The sequence below is a fragment of the Pleurodeles waltl genome, chromosome 10 (assembly GCF_031143425.1).
Source record: "Pleurodeles waltl isolate 20211129_DDA chromosome 10, aPleWal1.hap1.20221129, whole genome shotgun sequence".
NCBI lineage: Eukaryota > Metazoa > Chordata > Amphibia > Caudata > Salamandridae > Pleurodeles > Pleurodeles waltl.
The window spans coordinates 850,320,875-850,348,450 of record NC_090449.1 but is presented as its reverse complement, the minus strand read 5'-3'; the positions used below and the strand labels follow the sequence as shown (position 1 = coordinate 850,348,450).

At 40.2% G+C, this 27,576-nt stretch overlaps 1 protein-coding gene across 1 annotated transcript in view; it reads right to left on the bottom strand.

Annotated features, from left to right (window-relative positions):
* The window catches only part of CUBN (cubilin), a 1,111,275-nt gene extending 1,086,610 nt beyond the window's left edge, over window positions 1-24,665 (bottom strand). The window contains exons 1-3 of the mRNA XM_069211549.1: window positions 24,497-24,665; window positions 24,225-24,354; window positions 22,856-22,951 (exon numbers count right to left, since the gene is read on the bottom strand). Of these exons, the coding sequence (XP_069067650.1) occupies window positions 22,856-22,951; window positions 24,225-24,354; window positions 24,497-24,615 (345 nt within the window). The 5' untranslated portion in view covers window positions 24,616-24,665. The remainder of the gene's footprint in view (window positions 1-22,855; window positions 22,952-24,224; window positions 24,355-24,496) is intronic.
* Between the last annotated feature and the right edge of the window lie 2,911 nt (window positions 24,666-27,576).

Genomic DNA, 27,576 nt, shown 5'->3' with positions numbered 1-27,576 from the left:
TTTGGACCCTTTGTCCTGAATTTTTTACAGTCCTGTCCAGAATTTGCCTCAATGCCAGGTGGTCACCCTATTCCACGGGTAACTAGATCCCAGTAGTGACTGCAAGGAATATGAAGACTGTGACCTTGATTTTACCTTTTTAGTGCTTGAGCATCTGCAATACGAGGCAAATACTCACTCCTCATTTATTCCAATGATGACCTATTTTCCAGTCTACAATACTGAAGTAAGAGTTTTTGATGGGATCTAATGGACAAGCTTATTTGAATGCCTGGCTTCTTTCCAAAGAAGGTATTGAAAGGTCCTTGTGACATGGGACCATTTATGCTCATCTGTAAAAAGGTCTTGCTACAACGCAGAAATCAGTCTTATTTTATTTTTCGGAAAACAAGATCAAGCTTTCCACAATCACCAACTGCATGAAATTCTGAACAGCTACATTAAATCCAATCATGAGAATTAAATGGCGGCCAGAAATAATGCTTTAGTTTCCCTTCTTAGTAGCTGGTGTTGTACTGAAACGAGTTTAGGAGGCATTCTAGTGACTTTCCGCATGCAGAGAACACTGAAGACAGACTGCACTCTGCACCCTCTTCCCACTGAACAGCATCATGCTGTTGCTGCTAACTGGGTCCTCATTCGATGCTTCTATTGTCAGCCTGATAGAAAATATTTTCTGTGCTTGGTTAAAGGCATTTCTATGTTTCCTAGCTTTCTGTGGGATCCAGACACTGCTGCTTGTGATCTGTCCAACTAATATTGCACGGAGATGCAAAAGGTCCCTAAAAACCTCTCGTGACAATTCTATCCACGAATGCAATATTATGATTATTATGGAATAATGCTCTAAACCCCGTTGACTTCAGGAGTACGTGGCCATTGGCTCTGATTTAAAATCTCCCTTCATAATATGCTAGGATTCACGAACCACAGAAAGGGCAAAGGTGAACTAGGGCAAGGCCCAGAGACTAAACGTACACTGTACCTTTAAGATCATGTTTCTGTGAAATCTATCAGAACAAAATAGAAAACATAATGACGCAGAGAGCATCTTCTCTCAACTCTAGAATGGCTACCTGGGGCTTGGATGTTGCAATTACTAGTACAGCAGGTGCATAGGTATGTGTCTCAGGACTGTGAGGGTGCCAGTGCAGGGCACGCAGAGGCCATGAGATGTGTGAAATATACTCTGCAGACAAAAGATAGGGCCACCAATGATGTATCCAAGTGGCAAACACAATGCACGGCTGCTAGACATGTATGGTGAATACATTTCACAGCAACTAAATGCAGCAGGGAACCATGGCCTAGAAGCTCTTCTTGTGTAACTCCGTGATACACACAAAACTTTGTTTCATACCACGTAGTGTGTGTGAATATTACATGGCATATATGTAAACATCCGTATCATGTTTCTTAACAATAAAGTACACGAGTCTGGTACAAATCATGGTAACTCTTTTACCACAGTATCACATTGGCGTACACTAAACTTGCCCAAAGCATTAGGCTGCAGTCTGTTTTCAGGTCTTGTGTGCCGCATCTGGACACACCAAAGGTTGCAGCCTTTGTTTAGTACATACGTGTATACGTTGTACAGACTGAAATTCTACAAGTTATGCCCCATGAAGATAAACTAAATATGTTCGGCATTCTTTGGCTGCTATCTGTTTTAGTGCAAGTGTGTTCTCACTCAGATGCACCAGACCTGACTGGTACATGTTTGAAGCTAAAACCACGTCTTATAATGTTATGTGTGGTACGTATTGAGTGTATTATCCAATTGAAGAAGCAGTTTGGTGCTATGCCACGGACTAATAAAGGGCACTCAAAGGAAAATGCTACTTAATTGTTCTAAAAAGGCTGGAACTTTGGTCTTCTGAGGTTGGGCATCCCGAAGATAGACGGATCAGTCTCCAAATTAAACAGTCTTGGTGTGATGAACTTAACATTAGATTACTAAAGAAGTGGTTCGGTGGCAAGGTACATAATAGAGAAAAATGTTGACCAATAAAGAGCGCCCAGCTTAAATAAAACTGTTTAATCAGTACAGATATCTTGAACTTTAGTTGATAGTGGAAGCAGAGGGCATCATGTCTCCGCAGTCTAAACAGGGCATAGACTGCTAAGGCCTCCAGATTCTACAGGTGACAGAGTAACTTCCCAGGTAGCATCAGGTATGTGATCATCTCAGAGTTGAGTCATGAGAAGTCTTAATTCTTAACTCACCGGATGCAAACGTGAAATAAGTAGAAGAACCCATGTAAAAGAAAACCAACAGATTGAATAGGTTGATGCACTACACATTATTCATTGGGGCTTAGTTGCTGTATCTCAGTAGTGCACAGCCACCAGTCACCTGCTGTATGTATCATGTACATGACCAAAACACATCCCACAGCTGTAGTTTTCAATTTTGGTCTGTGTGTGAAGGGTACATCAATAGGTCCTCCATGACCACAATCATGCACTCATATAGTCCACAGCCACCGATTATTCACAGAGTGCACCAAGCACACGCACTAAACGTGGATTGCAGCTGATAGTTAGAAAAAGAGTTTGGTGTCAAACGTGTGTATGACACACCTGCATTAAACAGCAACCTACTTAGCGAGGAGGAGACCCAGAAGTGCCCCAAGATATACCTCAATGACTCGGCCTAAGTAGGCCGAAACCAGGCTCTAGAACCTGGTCTGGCAGTTTGATCAGGGCTGTTCTTACTATAGCAGGATCAATGCTGATATGCATATTGCTGGTCTTGACTAAAGAGGCACATTTGGTGAAAAATGATGGTCTTGCAGACCGAGCAGTTGAACAGAGGCTAAGATTAATTAAAAACTTTCTTCCATCACTTTGTTGCATGTTGTGTGATTTCACATATGGCACCAAATATTAACCGTACAAATTATTATTGGTGTGTGTACAAATTATTATTAGTATGGTGCATAAATTGAGAGCCTCAGAGAGGCCACATGTGACTAAAAAGTGTGCAGCTACAAAGGAAAAGGAAATATGCTTGCCTAAAAAGGTTATTAAACGTGCTGACATTTGGCAGGACTTTGATTTGTATTTACCTATCACAGAAGGCAAATCTGAATTGGACTGTAGTGTGTTTTAGCACTAGATAGGTATAATTTTATTGGTTATGCTACCTGGCAACAAAACCCACTAAACGTAACAATACAAGATAAGAGATCAATGCATGGCGGTGTCTCTTTAGACATTCTTAACTACATTGAAGGTTGAAGGGTAAATAGCACAATTATTCACAGTGCAGTTACCACACATCACATAAAAAAATTCAGTCGAACCCTCCGGATCAGTTAATTGTTGGACAGCACAATATTTTCCTGTTTTAACTAAACTGTCAAGAGGCATAGGGCCTACTTTAGAGTTTGGCAAAAAGGGTACTCCACCAATAACGTGGTTGAGTACCCGGTCCGTTTGCTCTATTTAGATTCAATTAAACAGTCCTGCGGCTCTACCGACGGAGACCTAAGACCTACAACCGCACAGACATTAGGCTATCAGTCTTAGTACCTAAGTACCCAAGTACAGACTGTCCTTCCTATTTAGGGTGGTGGGTCTGAAGTCCTTTATCCTGTTTGGGTTTGCTAGGAAAGGCTGATGGTCCTAAACAGCTAAAAGTAAAAATCAGTCCCACACGCTGAGGGAAAACCCCTAGAGTGTCAGGGCCATGATATTTTTGCGATTCAAAAACAAACACCCACTTTGGGAAAACTGATTATGAAAGACAACAAGCTTTCCTGAGTAGCAGCATTATACATAGTGGCCACTCAGCAAAGCTTCAGTGTTTTCAAGGCAGCCACCAAGGCAGAGGCTTTGAAGGGACAGCTATCTCTGTCAGGTAGGTGGTGAGTAATAAATACGGCACGAGGTCATAAGCTCTGCCACCCTGATTGGATGGTGGGCTGCCCGTCAATCCGTAAATGAGGCTGATTATCAACAGTCATCTTCTACCACACGTATTGCATTCAACCATGGTTCATTCTGAGAATAGAGCAGAGTCAGTATTATTTTATGCCGAGCAAGATATTCTGAGGAAAGTTGATGGACGGCAGCTCTGGGTCTCGTTTTACAAACTGTGCTTTTCCTAAAGCAGATCAAACCTTCATCCTGAACAGCACAGCATTAAGTGGAATGATCCCTAAATATGCCAGGTGTCGGTGAAAGACTTTCTACCCCACTAAACATGCTCAGCGACTGAACCTGCACATTTCTATTTCTGCCCTTAGCACCGTGGATGGGGAGCTCCTAGTACTAATCAGTCATTAATATTTTATGTCACTTCTGCCTTAGGTAATTCATCTTCAGGGTACTGTTTCACAACCTTTTTATGCCAAATTAGCAGAAATTGGTGAGAGCAGGCAAAATGAACGGAGTTCACTTAATACATCTCACAGCTGATTCATCAGCCTTAGTTGCCTTTAAATGCAAAAAATCTGAAATACCCGCATACTACTTTTAGTAATCACCATGCCTTGTTCGTACTGGACATGGAAACTAGTACTCCTGTCATCTAGATTTCACGCTCAAGAATTTTACTCAATAGTACTCACCAAATTAATTCCCAAATCAAATGATTTGTGGAATTGCTACCTGCACCTAACAAAAAATAGAACTTCTTTCCTATCCACAAATCTGATTGCAACACTGCTCAGAAAAATATAATTTTCAAGATTAATGACTGGAAAGCCACATAGAAGGCCCGGTGCTGCTATGGATGCTTTTAGATTGAATCCCATTGGCCATGGGCATCCAGTCTTGCAAGGTTTATACTAATTTCTAATAAGAGTGCAGGCACAATTTGAGATTTTTTGTGCCACTCATCACAGCACAATCAATGTACATCTCTCAAAGAAAGTACCACTGGGAAATATGAGAGCATAATGTATTTGAGCACTGGACCAATTAGGCAAACGAGACAGCGACCATATCTTTAACATAGAGAGAGTTCTACTCAGAATTGGAAGCAAATCATTGTTGTGTTCGTGAATTTGGAATTTGAGTGCTAAAGCATGTGCAAAACGAATTTGCATCCAAACATTAATCGGCCTTAAGATAGCATTAAATAAGTTTCAGATTTATGGCAAAATAACTATTTGAGTGAGAACATGGAAAAATGCCATTGATATTCTATCGGTAAAAGAATTGTTCTTGGGGCTGGAAATAATAAACCAAAGCAACCTGATTATCATCATGACCCGGGGGTACAGAGGAGCAGAATAGGAGCACTGCTGTGGTTGGTTGGGACTTCAAAAACTAATTCAGATGGTAAAATATTTGATCAGATCAAACCTGGTTGATGTATCCGGCCTGTGCTCCATTGCAGTCAGACTCTAATTATGTCTAGGGATTGGTCTACTGTGACCATTGACTATCAATCACACTTTGTGCTTTTTCTCTGTATTTGTAACTAAAAATTAAAAAATTCATGTCTCTGATTCCCTTCATTCGATCTTTGTCATTTTGGAGTAATTTTGCTTATTGTATTTTACTCTATGTTTCCAATTTGGATTTGGAATCATATTGCTTCGCATTTTGACTTTATGATTGTTTTCACGTTCAAAATATTTTATTTTCAAAGTTAGAAGCCAACACAAAAAAGTTTATCGTAATAGTATATATAACATAAATATACTGAAATGCTGAAATACAGCAATTAAATTATAAATGTACCTTCTTATGTTATAGTCATTCAGCTATATCTTTGAAAATAACCTACATAATCAACATATATATTACATATAAATCACAATATATTCATCAATTGGTCCCCAAAGCTTTTGAAGCAAAGGAGTATTTTTACAAGTGCAGGACAGTTGAGCTCTATATTTAGCAAGTGGAATACAAGGCCACCAAGAATGAACTGACAATATATCAGTTGTTTTTCAATTAGTCTTAATGGGTTGGATGACAATGAGAGCTGTAGGTCAAAAAGGTTATTATAATGATCCAATAAGTTGGAGGATAATGCAGTAGATTTACATATAATCAGGCGATGGGTGAGGGTGGCAGTGGTGTGAAGTACTTTCAATATAATATCCCAAACATTTCTCTAAAATTTTGAAATTATAGTACACTCAAGTAAAACATGTATTAAAGAACCATCCTTTTGATTGCAATTCCAACAGAAAGGGGAATCAACAGTTTAGCCTTATACAATATGTAAGTAGCCTATAAACAATTAAAGAAAACAAAAGCATCCTTTGAGATACAGCCACAGGAGCGATCTGATATTTGATAACCATATATGTCTCCAAGTATCCAGGGTGAAATTGAATGTTCTGTATTCCAGTATTTACTAAGAAAGGTCAAGTTAGGTTCATGTGAGCTATTTACTTGTTTGTACAATTTAGGAACTGTGTGTAGATAAGCAGAAAGCACCCTGATACAGTCAAGAGTCAAGTCAAGAGTGATATTTTGGTGTAATTATTTTGACAAGAGTTAAGTACCGCTTTACAAGGGATATCATATTTATGGGTATGTGTATCGGGTAATGAAAACTTAGTTTGTAATACAGAAAATTACAATAAAGTACATTTATCATAGATATTCTCAGAGTAAAAAATACCAGCATCTATTCAAGATTTCCAAACTTTTATGGTATGATTACATTTTATCATAGGATTATGCTCTAGAGATGGTTTTGTAGAGTATGAAATAGGTGAGGAAAATGAAAAATCAAAATCATGTAGGATTAAGTTAGTAGACATGCTAATCCTAGATGGTTTGAGAAGGGTATTAGAATTATCCATAGATAGTAATGTTGGTAAAGGAAATGGTGACTCCAAATGTTGTTCCACTTGGAGCCATTTAGGTGAATGAACAGTGTCAATGCGTACACACTATAGAGAGCCTTGTTTCAGATTAAATGCTATATAATAATTTTAAAACTCTGATAAACCAAGTCCCCTACTAAATATGGAAAGTTTGAGTTTGGCATAGCAAAGTTGTGGAGGTTTATGACGTAAAAATAAAATAGAAAGAATACAGTATATTTTTGTTCTAGAACGTGAGAGGTAATTGTAATGGGGGCATTTATAAAGTGTAAAAAAAATAAGAGGAGCAAGTCCATTTTAATAGATTTGATTTTCCCCGCCATGAAAGGTGCAATGAAGATGAGTTAGGAATTTTATCTGTGACCCTACTTACCAAATAGTCACAATTCAATGCAATTGATTGTTTAAGAGAATGGGAAAACTGGGTTCCTAAATACTTTAACTTCTCCTGTTGCCAAATGCTATTGTGTTCTCTAACAATTTAAGGGTGTAATGAACAGGTGAAAGAATTATGTTTTATTAGTATTTAAGGTATAACCTGAGACATAGGAGGATTTGCGCATGAGATTGAGTACTGTAGGTATAGACGTTGCTGGATTACTAATATGTAATAAAACATCATCTCCATAAACAGACATTTTAAGTGTAATGTTTGCAATTTTGAGTCCTGTGATTTCATTCGCATTTTGGATACTAGAACGTAAAGGTTCAATGGCTAGCAAAAAAAAACAAAGGGTGATATTGGACATCCTTGTCATGTTCCTCTATGAAGAAAAAAGTAATCAGAGAACTGACAATTGTTAAAAAGATGAGCTGAAGGGGAATAATATAATGCTGATACTATTTTAATAAATACACTTCCAAAATTAAAAGAAGATAATGTATGAAATAGAAATTGCCAGTGAAATTTATCAAAAGCTTTTTTAGCATTGAAAGCAAGAAGTCCAGAGGATGAAGTAAAGGTGGGGATGACATCTATTACATGAAACAAATGTCCTGTGTTTTTGAAGGAATACTTATTTTTCATGGCACCTTTCTAATCTGTAAGTATACATGATGATAAAATGTTGGACAGACGTTTCGCTAGGATTTGTGCCATAAACATTGCAATCTTGATTTATTAGAGGGATAGGGTGATAGTATTTTAGTCTGATCTTTGTCTGGTTTAGGTGAAACTATTATTAAAGATTCAGAGTTAATGAAATCAGTAAATACGTGATGTAAATAGGGAGTAAGGTCAATAGAGAATGCTTTATAAAATTATGCAGGGATACCATCTAGTCCTGGAGAGTTTAAAGTTTGACTAAATGAATAACTGCTAGAATTTCTTCTTTAGATATAGGTGTATTTAGTTTAGACCTGTCTGATTAGGAACATTGTAAAAGGTTAGTGGATTTCAAAAAGCATCTATCATTTGAATGTCAAGGAAATCAGGTATATTATGTAAAGAGGAATAAAATGTAAGGAATTCTCAAACAATCTTAGGAGTAAAAAAAGCAATCTTACCATCATCTCTATGAACAGAATGAATCTGAGTTTTGTATTTTTAAGGTGAAGATAATTATCTAGCAATTTCCCAGTTCTATTGGTATTTAAAGAACAGTTAGCTATTTGAGTTGAAAGTTGTACTCCAGCTCTTTTACTTGGTAATTAATAATATTTGCATCCAGGTTTTTGTAGTGTAGTTTTAAAAGCAATAATATTAGACGATGTTTGAATAATCTTTCAAATTTAGCAATTTCTCCAAATCTAAGAATGTTGCAGAAAATGCTGTATTTTCTAGGGCCATTATAGAAATTGTTACCCTCTTATATATGTTTAGAAGCATCCCATTTTATAATAGGAGTGTTGGATCATCAGGGTTGATATTAAACAATCCTGAATAGCAGATAACAGGTAGCCTTATCATCTTGAAGAACAGGATCCACATCCATGCAAAATTGAGAATGGGTAAAGGTAGATTTTGCTATGCTATTTTTAACTATAGTGAAATCATTGAATGATTGGAAATTTCAATAATACTGATTGAAGGCTGAGTTGTAGATTTTACCAAATTCTCTGGATGCTAGTAAATAATCTAAACATGAATGAGAATTGTGACGGTTGCTGAAAATGGAGAAGTCCTTATGGGTTGGAAAAGGTAATCCCCAAATGTCAATAGGTTTTGTATTTTTTAAAATAGTTTTAAATGAGTAAAAAGCTTTTGGAAGTTTACATCTAGTAGAGGAAAGTTTATCTAAAAGGGGATCACATATCAAACTAAAATCACCACCAACAATAAGAAGAACATTTCCAAGTTGAATAATTTCAGAGGTAATGTGGTTTCAAAACATCTGGGCATCAACTGTTGGGCATAGATATTAATCAAATGTAATCCAGTAATACCAAGTTTAATTTTAACAAACAGAAATCTGCCCTCTAAATCTGAATGATCATCTAAAATTTGTAATTGACGATTCCTAGAGAATAAGATTGCTACTCCATTTTTTACCAACTGCTAGAGAAGAAAGTATATGACCTATCCATTTCTTATGCATGTTGTCATCAATATGTGTTCCTTGTAGTAAACAGATGTTAGCCTTATGTTTAAATAAATGATCAAGAATTTGCAAACGTTTAACTGGATGTCGTAATCCTTTAACATTCAGAAACACAAATAAGTTTATGACTATTATCCATAATTCAAGATATTAAAGGCAAATTACAAACAGGTGACATCATTGACATCATTAAGAAAGATAAGAAGGAGGAAGGGGAGACCAATGAAGTACCTCAAAAACATTGAGCAACACAGGAAAAGAGCACATATTAAAGTCTATATAAAAATACAACAGAACACATTATTAATAATAAGGTTGAGACATTCAGGTGCATTGGGAAGAGTAGTGAGGTCAAAAAACCTTATCTTGGTATACATAGGGCTAATACGTGGGTAGGAAGTAATGTCTCCTACGTCTTATTATTGATATCAGTTTAATGTGTCCTGAACATCCATGGAAAAAGGGAAATGATTATTCAAAAATGCTTGAAGATGGTGAAATGACTTAGAGATGTCATCTTTCCAAATGCACATGGTGGAAGGACAAAAAAAACATTATTAAATCCAGAATTTCACAGTCGCAATCGCAATGTGGTAAAGTCCTTATGGATCACAACTATTTCTTTAGCAAATAATTGATGAATGAAGATTGTATTGCCATTAACTACAAAAGAAGGAATTAGTCTTGCTGCTTTTCTTGTCATAACAAGATGATGGTGATGAAGAACCTTAAATATCATTTGACTTGGTTTGATTTGGCCAGGCCTACAGTGAGATTGAATGTGATGCACCTTATCAATCTCAAAATTTCCTGGAAACTAACTTTTAAAGATTAGGCAGTAGATTCTTAAGATAACGTCTATAATCGTTGCCCTCTGTGCCTTCAAGTAAATTGAAATTTTTCAAGTTGTATTGCTTGTTTCCATTTTCCAAGCCTAACAATAGTTTATTCATCGGAGTGACTTTTGAGGCAAGTAGAACTATTGGTCAATTTTAATGTTATTGTAATTCATTTTAATTTCATTGTCTGCAACATTCAAGGAAAACCCTTACGAATATTTTTAACTTCAGTGACAGACTTAACAGCTTGTAATTACTTTAATATAGTAGTAAGTGGAGGTTCAGAAGAGTCAACAATTGTTGATATAATAACCAGCAGAAAAAGATGTAGATTTGTCTTCCATGCTGGAAAGTATATATAATAGGAGTATAAAAGGGGACCTGTATGGGTAAAGTTGTGCAGCCTGCTGTGTATGTGAGTAGGTACATGTATGTGTGTGTCTGTGCAATTGGATTGGTTGGTTGAGGTGGAATGGGTGATGTGGTTGTGTCAGTCTGGGTGCCACTTGCATATAGGTTTGGTTGTGTGTTGTGTTGCTGTGTGACACATTCAGGTGAGTGTTGATGTTGTGTGGCGGGTATTGTCATGATGTGTGTTGTGCTTTGTTGTGAGTGTGTTTGTGTAGCTGAGTGTGTAGTTGTGTTGGTTGTGTCATGTGTGGGTGCAGTATCAATGGTGTGTGTATGCTGAGTCATGGATGTAGGCCTATGTCTGTTTCCGGCATGTACGGGTAGTGTGGTGTTGAAATGGCAATGGATAATGGTGTGTATATGTTGTGCTGTGTCATGTGTTAAGCAGGCGGACACAAATGGCTATGGTACTGTATGTGTGTGTGTGTGTGAGACTTAGCTGTATCCCATAGCCACTTCCATTGTCCATTGGGTCCAGTTATGACCTCCCTCCATCAGCAAACTGCCGGTATGATCGCCTGCAGAGCGGAAACATCTAAATATGGTAAGCCGGCTCCCACCTGCATGACAGCTAGAAAGAGCGCTCCATTGTGTCAGTCTTCGGCTCAGCAGCAATACATCTAAATACAGTGGGCAAAAAAACAAACACTTGACAGAGTACTCAGGTCTGCTGCCGACACAGCTTGGCAGTAACACCCTCAAGATCTAAATCCGACCCCATGCCTCATTTTTCCAATAAGTGCTATCTCTGTTGTGTTTGGGGTAAGTGGGGTTTAAAGTGACCAGTCCTAGTAGGCAGCATTACCATTTCAGCAATCTACTTAGGCTTTGCAGTAGTTATAGGTTGATGACGGGACGCACTGGGGAATAGCCAATAGAGACAACTGGTCTGTTATGATTGGTCTTCTATGCCTCCTTCTGTACTTTTGGACCGTATCTCCTCAGTTAATTGGTAAGACAAGTAAAGAGCTTAAAAATGGGGGCTAAAAGAGCTTAGGTGTTTTTCTAAAGCTTGTCCATCTCCCTAGTCAACCAGAAGAAATTTCTGCTAAAGACTAGGGTAGTCTCAATATATTTCTAATGTCCTTCACAAGCAAGAGGTAAAGATGTGGCAGAATGGAATCATTTGAAATCAAATCCACTACAATAATGTTACAGTAGGAAGCACATGAAAAGAAAATAAGCTTTAATTTTTGAAAACAGAAGATAAGTGATTCTCAAACAATAACTACAAAATGAGAAACTTGAGGCCTGATTTATAATTTAATGGATGGGCTACCCTTTCACAAAGGTGACTGATATCTCATCCGCTGAAATATGAATACTGAAGGATATAATTAAATTTGTATTCCAGTTGACAGGATATTCGTCACAGTTGTGAAGGAGTAACCCATCTGGCAAAATATAAATCAGGCCATTAGTCTCTGACCTCCCTTCCACAGAAGTATATAGGATGGATCACTGACAGAATATTGAGGACAGAAATATTGGGTGGACAAAAAATTGTGTCAAAAATATCAAGAAGGTAAGTGAAGATAGATAAGTATGGATTTACTATTCTTAATTCTACATCTACACACCTTGAAGATATTTATATATATATATATATATATATATATATATATATATATCCACAAAGAAAGGTTGTCCCAAGACGGAGGCGCACTCTCAACCGGTTTCATTTATGTTTATTTTCAGATCCAGCAAAGCCGATAACAGACATGGAATTCATTCTCTCCAGGCCAGACGCGTTTCGGGCATCCTTGCCCTTGTTCACAGGCCAAATGCGAGGCAAATCATTAAGTCAATTGCAGGCACATGATTAACCATTAAATACCTCCCCTATACTGGGCCTCCAGTGAGTCACAGCCAGTGCATGTTGGTATACGTGGTCCTGCAAGTTCATTTTTTCCAAGTAGGTGTAATTTTCACAAGCCTCATGTTTAAATACAGTACATTACCCTCCAGTGGGCTGAATTCAAAGTCGAGTTAGCAGATTTGCTTGTATTTCCTAACCTGTTGAACTATACGTGACTATATATATATATACACACACACTCAAGGTACTCACGTGAAGTTAAGTATTGTGGAAGTTTGCATACCTATAGAAACTCACCTTCACTTTATTCTTGTCCTCTATATTCTTGACACAATAGTTTGTCCACATGAGACTTTGGACTCAATATTTTGTACAAACACATCCAGAACACCAGATTTTTCAGTCCATGTATTCTCTTTGTACGTTTATACAGATATTCTCAAACAATATGGTTGTTAGAAACAGTGAGAGAGAGGGGGAAGGTGGAATGGCGGCTAAATATTTATACTGTTCTACACAATGTATTGGTGACATGAAAAGGGTGATGCCAGTGATGCCTTTTGCCCACCAGTGCCCTAAGCCAAGAGAGAGGCTGTGCTGCCTACTCTTTATACCATGCCTGTTGCAAGGGACTGGTTCAGCAGTACTAAGCTTGGTGCAGGTGGTCTTTGAACAGAATAATCCAAATCTGGACCGGCAAAGGAAGGTGTCAGAATACTTTAGAGAGAAGTTGAAGAAGGATGCAGAATGATGTACCACTACATTACCTAGACCTCAATAGTTTTATTATGGTGTGCTGTTTGGTGCAGGACATGTTTGACCTAGAGTTTTACGTGGGCATCCATGTCCAGGTAGGTTCTCTCACACAGGCCAGGGTTCTGCACTTTGGTAAATACAGAGATGTGGTAGAATGTGTTTTTTTTCAGGTAATGGATATGAGCTTTAAACAGCCACATTGGAGAGACAGACCTTCTACTGTGACCCAGTACCGGTAGAATCACTGTTTATGAAAGGAATCTATGCAGGGTCTAGCCAAGAAAGAGTCTACTTTTCACAGATCACCAGAAGAGGTGATAAGAAGATGAGAACATAGACTGTATCCCATCAAAGCTGGCTCCCACCTCATATTGTTCTCATTCATTCAACCTCAACTTCCCCCTTCCTATGGTGAGAAGGTCACTATCCCCTCATAAAAGTGTCTAAGAACTGGGAAGGTTTAAGGTGAGGGAGCTGTTGGAGGCGGAACTTGTCCTAACTTCTCTGTGTATTGTTAGGAATAGTGGTTCTGTCCTCTTTAATCCTGCCTACTGTATTGATACCACAGGTGACCAACAGATATTGTACACCCCCTGCTTTGCTCATTCCCTGGATCCATCCAGCCAGGTGCACAAAGAGCACCCTTTCACACCATTGCTGCCATACAGAGTTCAAGATGAGGAGAGTAAATCATTGGTTTCTAGTTTCATGGCAGAGCTTTTGTCATTATATGCAGAATTCCTAAGCTTCTAGACACGTGTTTCTGAGGGATGGCCTGACAGCAAGTACCAGATTCTGCATCTAATATCAATTGTGGACTCACAAAGAGTTCTGCCATTAGGGAAGTTCACATTAAACCTGAATGGGTGTCCCAGAAATAGCGATTCCCTGAGCTGATGGACAGCATCCTGGAAGCATAGCAATAGCTTGTACCAGCATCCAACCATTTGAGAATGGCCATACAGAACATGTTATATTATGTTATATTACTTAACTTATAAAGCGCATGGCTACCCGAAGGCCTCTCAGCGCTAAAGGACGATCCCCTGACTAAGAAGGAGAGACGGCTAGGTCTAGAAAATTAAATTTGTGACTAGTTAGTCAGAGCCTAAGGGGAAGGGAGTTCCACAGTTTAACTCCCAGATAGGCCATCGTGGCACCACCCCATCTGGTTTTTCTGACTCTAGGTAAAGTGGCCAATGCTGCCGACCTAAGGTCTCTGGTAGGCTTATAGAAGGATGCCAGGGTCTTTAACAGAGGAGTGCCTGTGTTACACAATGACCTATGAATGCAGCATAGAGTCTTGAATTGGATGCGCTGTTCCACTGGGAGCCAATGAAGAGATGCAAGGGTCGGTTTTACAGAAGTATGCCTGGGAATTTTTTATAGGAGGCGAGCCACAGCATTTTGGACCACCTGCAATTTCATTTTCACATATTTGGGGGAGCCGAGAAACAGTCCATTACCATAGTCAAGTTGGGACAAAATGATCGCCTGGATAATAAGCCTTTTCGCAAGTGATGGGAGTCTCATTAGTCCAAAGCAAATGGCAGAGATTTTCCTAGCGTGCTGTTCAAGCGTGAGTTGGGGGTCTGGCCAAATTCCTAGGCTTTTGATATACTTCTTAGGCTAGGCAATTCGCCCAAGGAGCTTGGCAGCAGAGGATTCTTACCCGGGCCAGGGTATTGGCCCAAAATCATTATCTCTGTTTTGTCACCATTTAATTGGAGCATACTATCCGTCATCCATCCTGATACAGCCTGTAGGCAGGAGGACAGTAAAGGTCCTTCCGAGGCTGAGTTTGTGGAAAACGAGACCACCAATTGGGTATCATCTGCATAGGAAACAAGTGAAAGTCCAAATGATTCCACCAGCTCAGCCAGGGGGGGCCATTTATATATATTAAATAGCGTGGAGCTGAGCGAGGAGCCCTGTGGCACACCGCAACTACAGTCAAACCTGTCAGAGAAATATGATTGGTCAAGGACCTGGAATGATCTACCCTCTAAAAAAGAGGTAAGCCAGCTAAGTGCTAGACCCTCAATTCGAATGTCCTTCATCCTTTGACCAAGCACATGATGATCTACTGTGTCAAAAGCAGCACTTAAATCGAGAAGTATAACAGCCGTAATGTGACCCTGGTCCACCCGCTTCCTAGCCTCTTCCATGATGGCTATCAAGGCTGTTTCAGTGCTGTGAAGGGGTCTAAAACCCATCTGAGTAGGGTGAAAGATATTGTTATCTTCCAAGAGCATAGACAATTGAGTATTAATATATTCATCTAATATTTTGGAGGGGATAAGTAATAACAATATGGGTCTATAGTTCTTGAGCACTGTGGCATCCAGATTGGGTTTAACAGCGGCTTGACTATAGCAGGTTTCCATTGACCAGGGACAGTACCCCTAGATAATGAGGCATTCAATAGTTCAGTCAGACCCGGAACAATAGCAGAGGCCCCCTGAGCTAGTATATAAGGAGGAGCCGGATCCAATGGAGATCCTGATTTGAGAGAAATAAGGAGCGAGGTATCCTGATCCTGTGACTGAGGGGTAAATTGAGAGATAGTGGCTACACAATTGTAGGAAAGGTTAACCTGACCTTCCGACATAGCCTTACTCTTAGGAAAGTTCAAATAAATATTAATGATTTTTTGTTGAAAATAAACCTAATAACTGTGAGTAACTATACAGAAAGAGCATTCAGAATTCTTTGGGGTGGGGGAACATGGGAGTAGACCAGAGTTCTTCAAACTGGGGGGAGGGGCCCCTAGGGGGGCCTCAAGTGATCCCAGGTGGGCGCCGGACACTGGACAAAAGAAGCATTATACAGATAACATGCCTTTGTTTTAAGCAAAAACATGTTATTACATTTTTAAAAGGGTAACAGTACTTAACTGCAATGTTTAAGTAGGTCTAGACATATTTAAACATTGCAATCTTTATAAAACAATTGTGAAAAAATTTGGGGGGGGGCAAGGATTTTTACTTTTTAACTGGAGGGGTGCAGCATGAAAAAGTTTGGAAACCACTGGAGTAGACCTATAAAGCATGAATCAAAATAATCTAACTATCGGGTCTGACGTCAGATCGCATGCAACCTTCGTCTGCTTATCACACATAGCTCGTAGTCATCTACTTTTACATGGAAGATAGTTACAGCGTAGTAAATTGCATTGCAATGTGACATCACTCTGCACTTAACATTGCAACTACCTTTACATTAGACCTCAGATGATAAGTAGTATTTGAAACATACATATACATGTAATTCGCAGCTACAGTTTAGTGAACTAACTATAACTTGCTACCCCATAATGGTACTGCTTATGACCGCACATACTGCCTCACTCAAATCTCACCTGCGCATGCAAGAAGAGATTGTACTGCTATCTCGCAAGCTGAACCTCTTTATTAGAAAGAACTTTCACACTGCTTCTCTCGCACCCTAGTGTGCGTTTATGGAGAAATATTGCACTGCTGGTGATTTTTTATGTTGTGTGTATGGTTTGCACTGCTAATTCCCATGAGTATTCTTTGGACCGGATTACTCATTTTTATTGACTGAAGCCATTGCATGTCCTTGGCCATAAGTAAGATAGCCAAAGGCATTTCCTCATACATGTCCCATAGATATGAGTGAATCCTCCTTTGAGATCATATGGATGCAGAATGCGTCACTCGCATGATTGATAATACAGAGGCCGCAGAAGTATCTGCACGCTGTTCTGTAGTTGAAAGTGCCCTGTGGGCGCACAACATGATGGCTGGCGCTGTTTGTGCCCCAAAGGTACTTCAGTAATACAGGCTGTGGTAAGTAACTATGTTAGTGGTACAAAACACACCGCTATATCTCTAAGTTATAGACGATTGAAGATTTTGAAGCATCCGGAAAATACAACTTAACAAAGTAAATGCAAATATTTTAACTAAGTTTCCACAAAACTCAAAAGCAAAGCAAATAGACACTTCAGAGGATCTACAAGATGGACAGGTGAATTTAAAAACTGACTTCTGTCATGAGCTATATGAGAGAGCGTTTTAGGCTTAAATCCTGGAAAAGCCAAATCAGACTTTCATTTTTCTCCATTTGAGGGCGGTACATTGATTAACGAGGGGAACAACAGTCATTTATACTGCAAAAAGACGTGTTCTTTCTGTCTCTCTCTCTCTCTCTCTTTCTCACTCTCTCTCTCCCTCTATATATATATATATATATATATATATATACACACACACATATATATACAGGTGCACATATATACACATCACACTATATATATATATATATATATATATATATATAAATATATATATATATATATATATAAATATATATATATATATCCAACACATAGACATATGTATACATGTGTCTATAATATACATGTATCAATTTGCGTTATTATAGAAGCTATACAAAAACATGAGGTTTCACAGACCAAATGGATTGCAACACAACCGTCTGTTGCCGTAATGTTACGCCTCTATAACAGAGGGCCACAAGACCTTAACTAAATTGGTGCAAGGAGAAAGACTTGCCTATACACACAGTAACATGCCGAGCTGATATTGATGCTGATCTCAATAACATGCCAGTATCAATGCACCAATATATAAGAACATATACAACTGCAGAAAAACCTAAAGATGCAACCCATTACATTACTGAAATATTCTCCAAAATACACACAATTAAGGAAACTTTCAAATTATGGTAGTGTCTACTCTTTCATTGATCTTTAGTTTCAGATTAACCATCAAAGGTGTATAGTTGTTATTTTGTGAAAGTTAGTTGCATCGGGAGACCCAGGTCTCTCAAGTGGCTGCCTGGACACAGGAACATCCACACTTCTAAATGGCTATGTACTGCAATGTAAATGCAAGTTTGCAGCACTTCAAATGCCTCAGGAGGTACCAAAGCGCATTAACAAATGGGTATCATGCTTTACAGTAGTCAAGTACTTCTTGGAAAGTGTGTTGAACTGCAGTGTTACCTACCCAGGAAATGTTTGAGTGTGATACACAAGTGCTTTTGTATTAGGTCGCTACAATTAGATGTGTGATGACAGGAAAAGGCGAGAGAGAAAGAACACATCCAATTACCTCATTATTTTGCCTGATTGAGCGGGCGTCTATGAAATCTACCTACACTTGAAAAAGTATCAGCCCATAGCATGTACTGGATACAGAGAGTCATGGAAAATGCTCTGTATTTTTTTTCATTTGAGGGAAACACGAGTGAGATACCACATGTAAAGTGTGCGGCTCAAATTTGTTAAAAAACAAATTGTACATTTACGAGTGTGTGCCTTAACCCACAACCATGCACAGAGAAAACACATCCATATTAATAATCTTTATGGGTACACAAGAGGTTAAGAGAGTGATCCGCAGGAGTGTCCTGCTTACAGCTAGTGACAATAAATGTCCTAGAAGGTCCAACCAGGTGTGAAAGAAGGGTGACCCACATGAATGCCTTGGTTGTAGGCAGCCAGAGTAGGTATTCCATAGGGTCCAGTGAGGAATAACAGGAGAGAGCCTATAGGCAAGCACTAGATAAAGTCAGTCATCCTATATGAAGTCAAGAGGCTGTCCAGGAGCACTGAAGAGTAACCTACAGGAAGTAGCCATACTAGATGTTTTTAGAAGACATTCTGGAGTACTAGAGTGGAAATCCACAGGCATGCGTTGGTTACAAGCAGCTAGGTCCTCAATGTTGCAGTTGGCATGCAGGGTCACACAGAAATTAGTCTTCAACAAACAAAATGAAAATGAAGAAAGGAGATTAACAAAAATTGATAAGAACTGAACAGAGACTATCTCTTATAATTTAATGGGTAGAGGGAGTAGAGACAAAAACATTTTTAAATTGATACCCCCCTAGGTGTGGCAAATAAACAGGCAAAGAACCTAGACAAGCAAGATGAACAAAATGTGGCAAGTCACAAATCAACTAGGCTATTGCCTAATTCCCAGCTCGTACAAATAACATTCATCTATGTGTGGTCCATCATGAATCTTATAGGTGCCACTGTATTCGGTCAAAGGGGGCCACCCAGATGCAGAGGGTGGGGACCAAAGATTATCACAATGACCTCAATAAAGGACCCATGGGGTCTACCAAGAGATGATGAGGCGCAACCCTAGTACATTCACAGACACCTCAGTAGAAGGTCTATTGAACTTAGAAGCTGTGAATACACAACCCAAGGAACCTATGTAGTTGTCTTGTTTTGTACAATTTTAGGACGTAACAATACAACCCAAAGATTGTGATATGCACCTCCGAAAAGTGTCAATGGGCTCCACCAAGAGGCAGAGAATAGCAACCAAAGGAGATGCCCATAAACCTCAACAAAGAGCCAATGATATACCACCCAGCCGTATTGGAAGTGTAACCCACAGTCACCTCTGAAAAGGTTATGAGGTACACACAGAAGCAGCAGTACTTGCACTTACATGTGTAGGTGAGATTTGGAAATGCTTTGGAAGGGACGCATCTAGATTAAATACAAAATTCATGGGGAGGCAAAACCCAAGGATTACCACATACACATCAGTACAAAGACTATGGCTTTCAGCCTGTTGGTGTCAGGTGCAGCCAAAGCAAATTTACATACACCTCAATAGAGGGCTCATGCTTTGCCACCCAAAATTGATGGAGGAGCAACCAAGAGGAACCCGATTCAAGTGTTTATGGTTTATAACCCAGAAACAGTAAATCTGCAAAACATATGGAGATTCAAAGACACCTGAGTAAAGGGTCTTTGTTTGCACTCTGGTTGCTGCAGTACTGAATTTATAATGATATCAACTATACTACAAGCACCAGAATGCAAACAAACACCCTAGACTAGATCTTGTAGTTAGACCTCCATAACTTTAGAGCGCTTCATGACCCAGAAGACAAAGTGATGCTGTTTAAAAAGCACAATTAGCTGAAGGCGACCCTCGTGGCCTGGGTAAAAGAGTAAAAGTAATTTGCTTACAAGTATAGTGTGTGGCTACCGAACTGGCTCTGTGTCACACCCATAACTCTTTTTGTCTGGAACAGTCAGATTCACAGTCCACACCATGGTCTCAAAGTGCATTTTGTTTTAGAATCATTGCCTTGAAACAACTAATCATTTGCAAACTGGCTAACAATAAAACCTAGGAGGTTAATTTTAAACAGGTTGTTAATATAGAATGTTTTGGGGATGCGCATGTAGGCTTATTGCCCATTGCTGACTCCGTAATCCGGTTCTGGGAAAATAGATTACCTGCAAATTAATCCTGCCCACGTTCAATGGAAATTGGGTAAAGAAGCAGAACTCAATTCTGTGACTCAGCTCGGCTGTTGACCGTAAACACTGGCTTATGCGGTGTAAATATGGGTTTAAAAACATGATGTATTTTATCAATTGATATACAGTTTTTGTAAAGTGTTGATTACAAATCAATAATAGTTCAAGGCACCCGCAGAATCAGAAAGTAGGGTGGAAGGTACAGCATAGACACGCTCTGACTTTATCAATATTGGAAACAGACAGTCAGATGAAGGAAACATTTTGTTAGGGTTGTAAACCATCCAGTTCACAAAATCAGAGGGTTTGCGACAATGTAAAAACATTTTTGAAATTAATTAACCCATTTACTGGTTTGAAAAAGTCTTCCTTAATTGGTAAATGGGTTTAAAATGTATTAGGAAAATCAATTTGGAAGGGGAGCAGTGCGGGCGTTCGTCTGAAATTGCAATTTGTACCCTGGTAGGTCAATGGTTCACGACCACTGGTCGTAACCATGGAAACGTTTACTGACTCCCAAATTGGAGTGATAACTTCTCTGGGAAAAGAGATGCCTTTTTAGGCCTCTTCCTCTTTGCAAATTGAGGTACATTTTTCACTGAATGTAGGTAGTGGTTGGAGGACCACTGCCTACTCTGAGATTATTATTTTTTTTTAAGTCTTTAAAAAAAAGCCTTGGTTCCTTCAAGGAAATTTGGCTGCCTTAAAAAAATAGTTGTCTTTTTCGGAAATAGATCAGAGGGATGGTGGTCTGCTGGCCCTGCATGCCACTTTCGCTGTGATGGTGACCAATTTTTGCAAGTCGAAAAGAACTAACTGCCTAATTAATATTAATTAAACAGGCAGTCTTTTACTACAAATCGATGTTTTGTGTATCGACATTGGTACATGGGTCGGCTGGCAAAATATCAGTAGATTCCCTATCAATCGGTGTGCTTTTTACAAACGCTTTTTCTCTATCAATTCTTGGCACAAAAGAGCACAGGTAGAGAGACACACTAACATTGGAATAAATGTGCATATTGTCACATTTTAGGTGAACCAAGAGACGTAAGTGACAAATTCAGAAAACACTAGTAAAAAGCTGTGAGTACGATTCAAGCATACAGAAAAATACAGTAAGCAGTTGGACATTCACCCTACCTCTGTCACTTGTTAAGGGCTAACAACTCCATCTCAATGTAGCGCATAGAACCTGGCCTTACAGATTACGCTCTGTATTTGCGAATACCTTGTTTGATATTGTTTCTCTCAAGCTACCGAGGAAAAGAAATCTGTAGCTTAAAATGGTTTCCTAATTTTAGAATGCACATGGGTCCAACTTAGTGATGCTGTGTTCCTTAATTAATTTTTAACCTTTAATTGTGCTTGTGCTGCCTGAAGTGTGCTTCAAAGCACTAAAAGAGCACAGGAAGCGGAGAGGGGGGACTCGAAAGAGAAAGCAATGATCCTGAGGACTAGGAGGTGGGAAAGACAATGTGGGAGACAGAGAAAGTGGATCAGCAGTGTGCAAAGTTTTTGTTGCGCAAGTGAAGTTCGGCGAAATCATTGGCGATCATTGACCTGCGCATAGTTCAACGACTTTACCGCTTGCCCATACAATTTATTTTCCCCTTAGTTACAGGCCTGGCATAAAATGTTTTTATGAGTGTTAGTTTTGAAATAGTAAAGGGATCTGTCTTTTTTATCGGGAGTTTACTTTGAAACTGCATGTGCATTATGCTTGGTACGTTTTCCTTGCGACTGTAAAACTGAATGGATTAATCTTGACCAGTGCTTAATTTGTCAATAAAAGCGTGCTGGTGCCCAAAGCTCCGCTCTTAAACTCGCAGCTGCTGCAATTAAATGTGCGAACACGGAATACTGAGGCAGCGTAATCCGAAGCCATCTCGGGCCTCTTTAATCCATTTACAGCCACTGGCTGCCCCTTCAGCTCACTCTTGCAGCTTTCTGCTTTCTCTCTTTGTGACGCTTTTCCGTTTTTCTCTTCCTCCGTCTTTCCCATAGGTCTTTTTTGAAAATGTTTGAGGCAGAAAATAAATTCCGGCCCTCAGGTGCTCGCAACAGAAACAACAAGCACAAATAAAGCACTGCTCTTGAGTACAAATGAAAACCATGATGAGAGTGGAGGCAAAAAAAGATTTTTTAGCAACGTTTCTTAAGCAGAAAAGCTTTATTCGGAGTCCAAGTGGACCACGCATTACATAAAGTTGTGAAAGGCATCGCTTTTATAGTTTTTGCAAGAAATTCCAAAATGTCGACAGAGAAAGGCTTTGCAACTTCATGTAAACTAGCAATTTAGCGACCGCGTAACAATTTTTGTTCCTAACAATCCATCATCAAGCAGTGTCAAAATAGTTATGGTAGAGTGAAGAAGTGCATGTGGTGAGTGAGCTTACCTTAGAGTTCAAAGACCTGATTTCATTGGATATATTCTGAGGAATCCCGCCTCCGGTTTTCTTTAACTCTGTAATATCATCTTTGTTTCTTCTTATCTAAATGGAAAACGATATTATTTTGTGGGTGGTTTAGGTTTCAAAGAATTTTGAAGGAATTAACAAAGACGATCTCATGGAATGCATGATGGAAGACAGAATTTACATAAGTCTATGTCACATTGTAGGAACTTGGACTCCTAAAACAATATAATTAGTTTCGAAACAGCATATGTAATACATTGTAATTGACGTTCTGACACCAGGAGCTGTATTAAGCAAAATGGGGCTCTGTGTCTGTCTGGTCTTTGGCACCCTCAGTTTGGGGCGCTTGGCGCAGACAGTAACAGTGTGCCATTTTACATCAAAAATACACTCTCCACCAAGCGGGCAGAGACTTCCATCTGCATGCTGAACAACAAAATACTGAAATGCTTTACAGAGCTGAAACTGGGGCCAGTCTCTCTCAATGTAATAGGACGTATGGCAGAACGTTGAGGGGGTGATGGGATCCCCTGCAAGTGGGTGAAGAATCCAACTGCACATGCCTGCAGGTTAGTGCATGTGGGGCCCCTCGCACCTCCATGACCCCTCACAGACTACACAGATTGTGGCCACTTCACCTGCGGTGAACAATTAGTGGGCCTACCAACAGCCTGTTTGCGCCAGCATCGCTGTGCTATACGCACATGTGCAGCAGAAACGTTGTTGCCTCATTCACATGCCCTTTGGGTTGCACGGGGTCCACAGGGCCACACAACTGGTGTGAAACTCGATTGTGAGCTGTGCACTTTCTGCAATGAGGCCCTATTTATTGCAAAATGTGAAAATTAAAAGTGATCTACAAATGCTTAGTTTCGTTGTCGTTGGAAATTGAGTGCATTATGGTTACAATGGAGACCAGAAATGTTCTCTTTTTATTTTGAATAGCCAGATTACTGGATGTCACTGAACCCTCTAGCGCTTGCATACTCCGCGCACTCTTTAGATACTTTTTTGAAATGCAGCAGAATTGCACCCAATTTGAAAAAACACAGAAAAGACAGTGTCCCTTGCGCATGCGTGAGGAATTTGGTGCCTTTCTACAGTATTCAAAAAAAAATCATGGACATTTTTTAAATAATCTTCCGATAGCCCACCATTATAACTTAAAACCCTATACTCAATCAGAAAAAAAACTTTCCAGGATTTAAATAAAGTACAATGTTGTGATGATTTATCAAAAGGCCCAAAAGTTAACAGCAAATCAAAAATAGCTTTAATATGGACTAATAACCATAGGGGCACTAATGTGCCTCCATAATGCATATAACAAACCCAGGACAAAAGTTACCTGACTCAAAAGTTCGGTGACGTCATCGTCATTAAGTTTGATTTTCCCATGTGATCCCGTTTTAAACTCAATGTTTTTTGTGGAGCCTGTAAGGAAAAATAAATTTCCATTCTCCGATGACATCCGCGGCCTTTAAATGAAAAGTAAAATATATGTCAATCTATAAACATGAATCACAAATAAAAGTCGACACACTAGCAGATGAGCACATAAATTCAAGTCTCCAAATGTTGTCCTAAAAAGTCGCGTGACCAAATAATGATAGCACTTACTGTTCATTCCAAACATCTCTTTTCTCCCTGCCTTTTGGGCGTGTCCCAGAGTCGCCGTTTAACCCAGAAAGTACTAAAAATAAAATTACAAAAAATGAAAATTGATTTGGATGATCCATGGGCACTGCCAACCCATGGGGCTCTGGCGCTGGTGAAGAAGAGTGCTGCAAAGCTGAATCTTGTCTCCTTAAAGGCTGTCCGCCAGCCAGGTGCCCTTTGCCCTGCATAATCCCTCTAGATTATAAATTAGAAGAGCGGCACATTACCTGCTCAGTGAAGAAGTGTGAACTGTCAAACAGCTGATTACACCGTTTTCTTTGGCAATGCACCTGAACACTCCACGCCTTCAATCATTAGCTCTGTGACCTTTGCAACAAGTACTGTCTGGAAAGCAATAAAGAAGAGAATGGCAAACCATCCCCAGCAACACGTGCAGTCTTTAAATCACTCAAATTCCACTCTATGTTCTGCATGTATGCATCTGCTTTGCGGTTTTATAAAGCATACGATTGCTTTCAGGCCTCCTGTGGTCCCCCGGGGGTCCGCAAAGCATCCTCAGGGGGTCCGTGACTGCTTAAAAAATGTAAGAATATTAACAGATTAGGTCCCCAGCTTTCAGTAATGACTCACTGTGGGGGACCCTGGATTCCAATAATGATTCAGTGGGGGTCCCCGGGGTCCACAGAAGTCAAAAGGTTGGGAACCACTGCTCTAGATTTAAATAATAAAGGGAAACATTTTTATGAAGAATGTGGTGTTACAGTCAAAAACAGGCAATAGAGTAAACACTGGAGTCCCTATAGGACTTTATTTAAAGACAGTGTTAATTCTTTACACAAAAAAGTGATTATTTAAGGATATAAGATAGAACCACGCATGCCATTACAACGCATCCATTACACAAAGCAAATTCCTTTACCACGCATGTCTTTCTCACTCATTTTTTTCACCAGACATGCCATTACAACAACAATGTAAGTATTACCCAGGTAAGTATAAAGATTTATATATATACTAATACTGTGGGCAGGAGTAGTGGGCAGAGACATCAAGCTAAATGGATGGCAGTGGCAGCACATTGGATCATGCAGGGCAGGAGGGAGACGGCTGGTGTCTGGACTTGGACAACAGAGGGAAGGGAGGAGGTGGATGGGGAAGCAAGCTAACTGTTCAGGACAGGCGGGAAGGGCAGTGACAGAACAATGGCCACATAGGGTTTTAATGACGGAGCAGGGGCATGGACTTGGACGATGGATAGCAAGGAGGAGGGAGGGGCAGGAGCAGCAAGCTTCGTTGGGGGCACACTACAATGCCAGGCCAAGCCCTGTGCCCCCTCCCCCACACCACCACCATGTATTGTGATGGGCATCTTACTTAACGTTAAAAAGACCCTAGAAATTCACTGAAAAAAACAAAGGTTACAAGGATGTTATAGTTAGGCTCAGCTTTTACATGCCAAACCCATAGAAATTCAGCTTTTAAATTTAGAGTTATTTCAAGTAACTATAACTGGCACCCTTAGGTAACTATAGCTCGTGCCCTAAGGTAAATGTAACTTGCACCCTCTCCATGCACAATTTCCTCATCAATAATTTTACTGCATATGTTGCAGTGATATTATCAATGACGTCATAGAAGATGTCATGAGTGAAGTGATATCTGGGATAATTAGAAGTGCATAGCAAGGGAGCGAGTTATAGTTACCTTGTGCACAAGTTATATTCACTTGAAATAACTCGAACTATAAAAGCTGAATTTCTATGGTTTTGTGCATGGAAAATGTAAACCTAACTATAATGTCTTTCTAGCCCTGTGACCACTGCCCTTCATTTAGCTTGATGTCCCTGCCCACACCTCCTGCCCTCCTTTGCAAAATTCTTTGCCCCATCATTGCCCTCCTGCTTAGTCTTTGTGCTTAGCTTGCTGCCCCAACCCTCATTCCCCCTGACCTCTGATGTCTGTGTGCCTACCCCTGCTCCCTCCATTTTGCCCACCATGTAAAACGACCTGCCACTGCCCATCCTATCTATTCTAAGTGTTCTAATGAACTGCCCATCCTATCTACTCTGAGTATTCTATTGAACTGCCACTGCCTCTCCAGCCTGCCTAGCGTGGTCAGATGGCTGCTGCCATTACCTTCCACCTCCACGCTGCCTGTCCGAGCTCCAAGCCCCTAACCCCTCCCTTCCTTCTGTCCTCCGTGGGCCATTTTGATGTCACTCCCTTCTGCCCTTCATGCTCTGTGGTGCTGCAACTGCTCCTCCCGCCTGCCGGCATAGTTTTTTGTGAAGCCTCTTTTCCTGCTCTCCCTTGCTGTGTCCAGCCCCTACCCCTCCCTTCTGTCCCACGTGGACCTTGTGCATGTCCTTGCCCCCTCCCTCCTGCCCACCAGGACTGTTGTGCTTCCATTAACCCTCCTGCTTGCCATGCATGGTGTTTTGTGCTGCCACAGCCCTTCCCACCTGCCCAGTGTGATGACCATGCTGCCCCTGACACCCTCTGTTGTCTGTCTGTATGCCATTGAAGTCTCACTGTTGCACTCCATAGTGTGTTGTGTTTCCAGTGCCCATCCTGCCAGCCCTCCATGGTCAGCTTGCTGCTCCTGCCCCCTTTATCCCTGCCCTCAGTTTTCCATGTGCAGGCCCCTATCCCCTTCCTTCTGACTTTTCTGGTCCGTTGTCGTTCCACCTGCCCCCTCCCTCCTGCGCTTCATGGTCCATTATACTGCAACTGTCCCTCCTGTCTGTCCCGTATAGTCAGACTGCTGCCTTTGTCTCTTTCCACTCTGCTCTCAGTTGTCCATGTGCATGACCCTTCCGTATTGCTTTCCATGGTCCATTGAGCTGCATGCCACCTTGCCTGCCCTGTGTGCTGCATTGTGCTGCAATAACCCCTAATGCCTGCCCTGTAAGGTCAGTTTGGCCCATCTGCCCATCTCCCTCCTGTCCTCTGTTATCCAAGTCCATATCCCAACCCCATCCCTCCTGCCCTCTGTGATCCTATGTACCATACTTGACAACAAGAGAGATGATTTGGAGAAAAAAACTCAGATATTAATTTCCCCCTATGAGTTACATTGA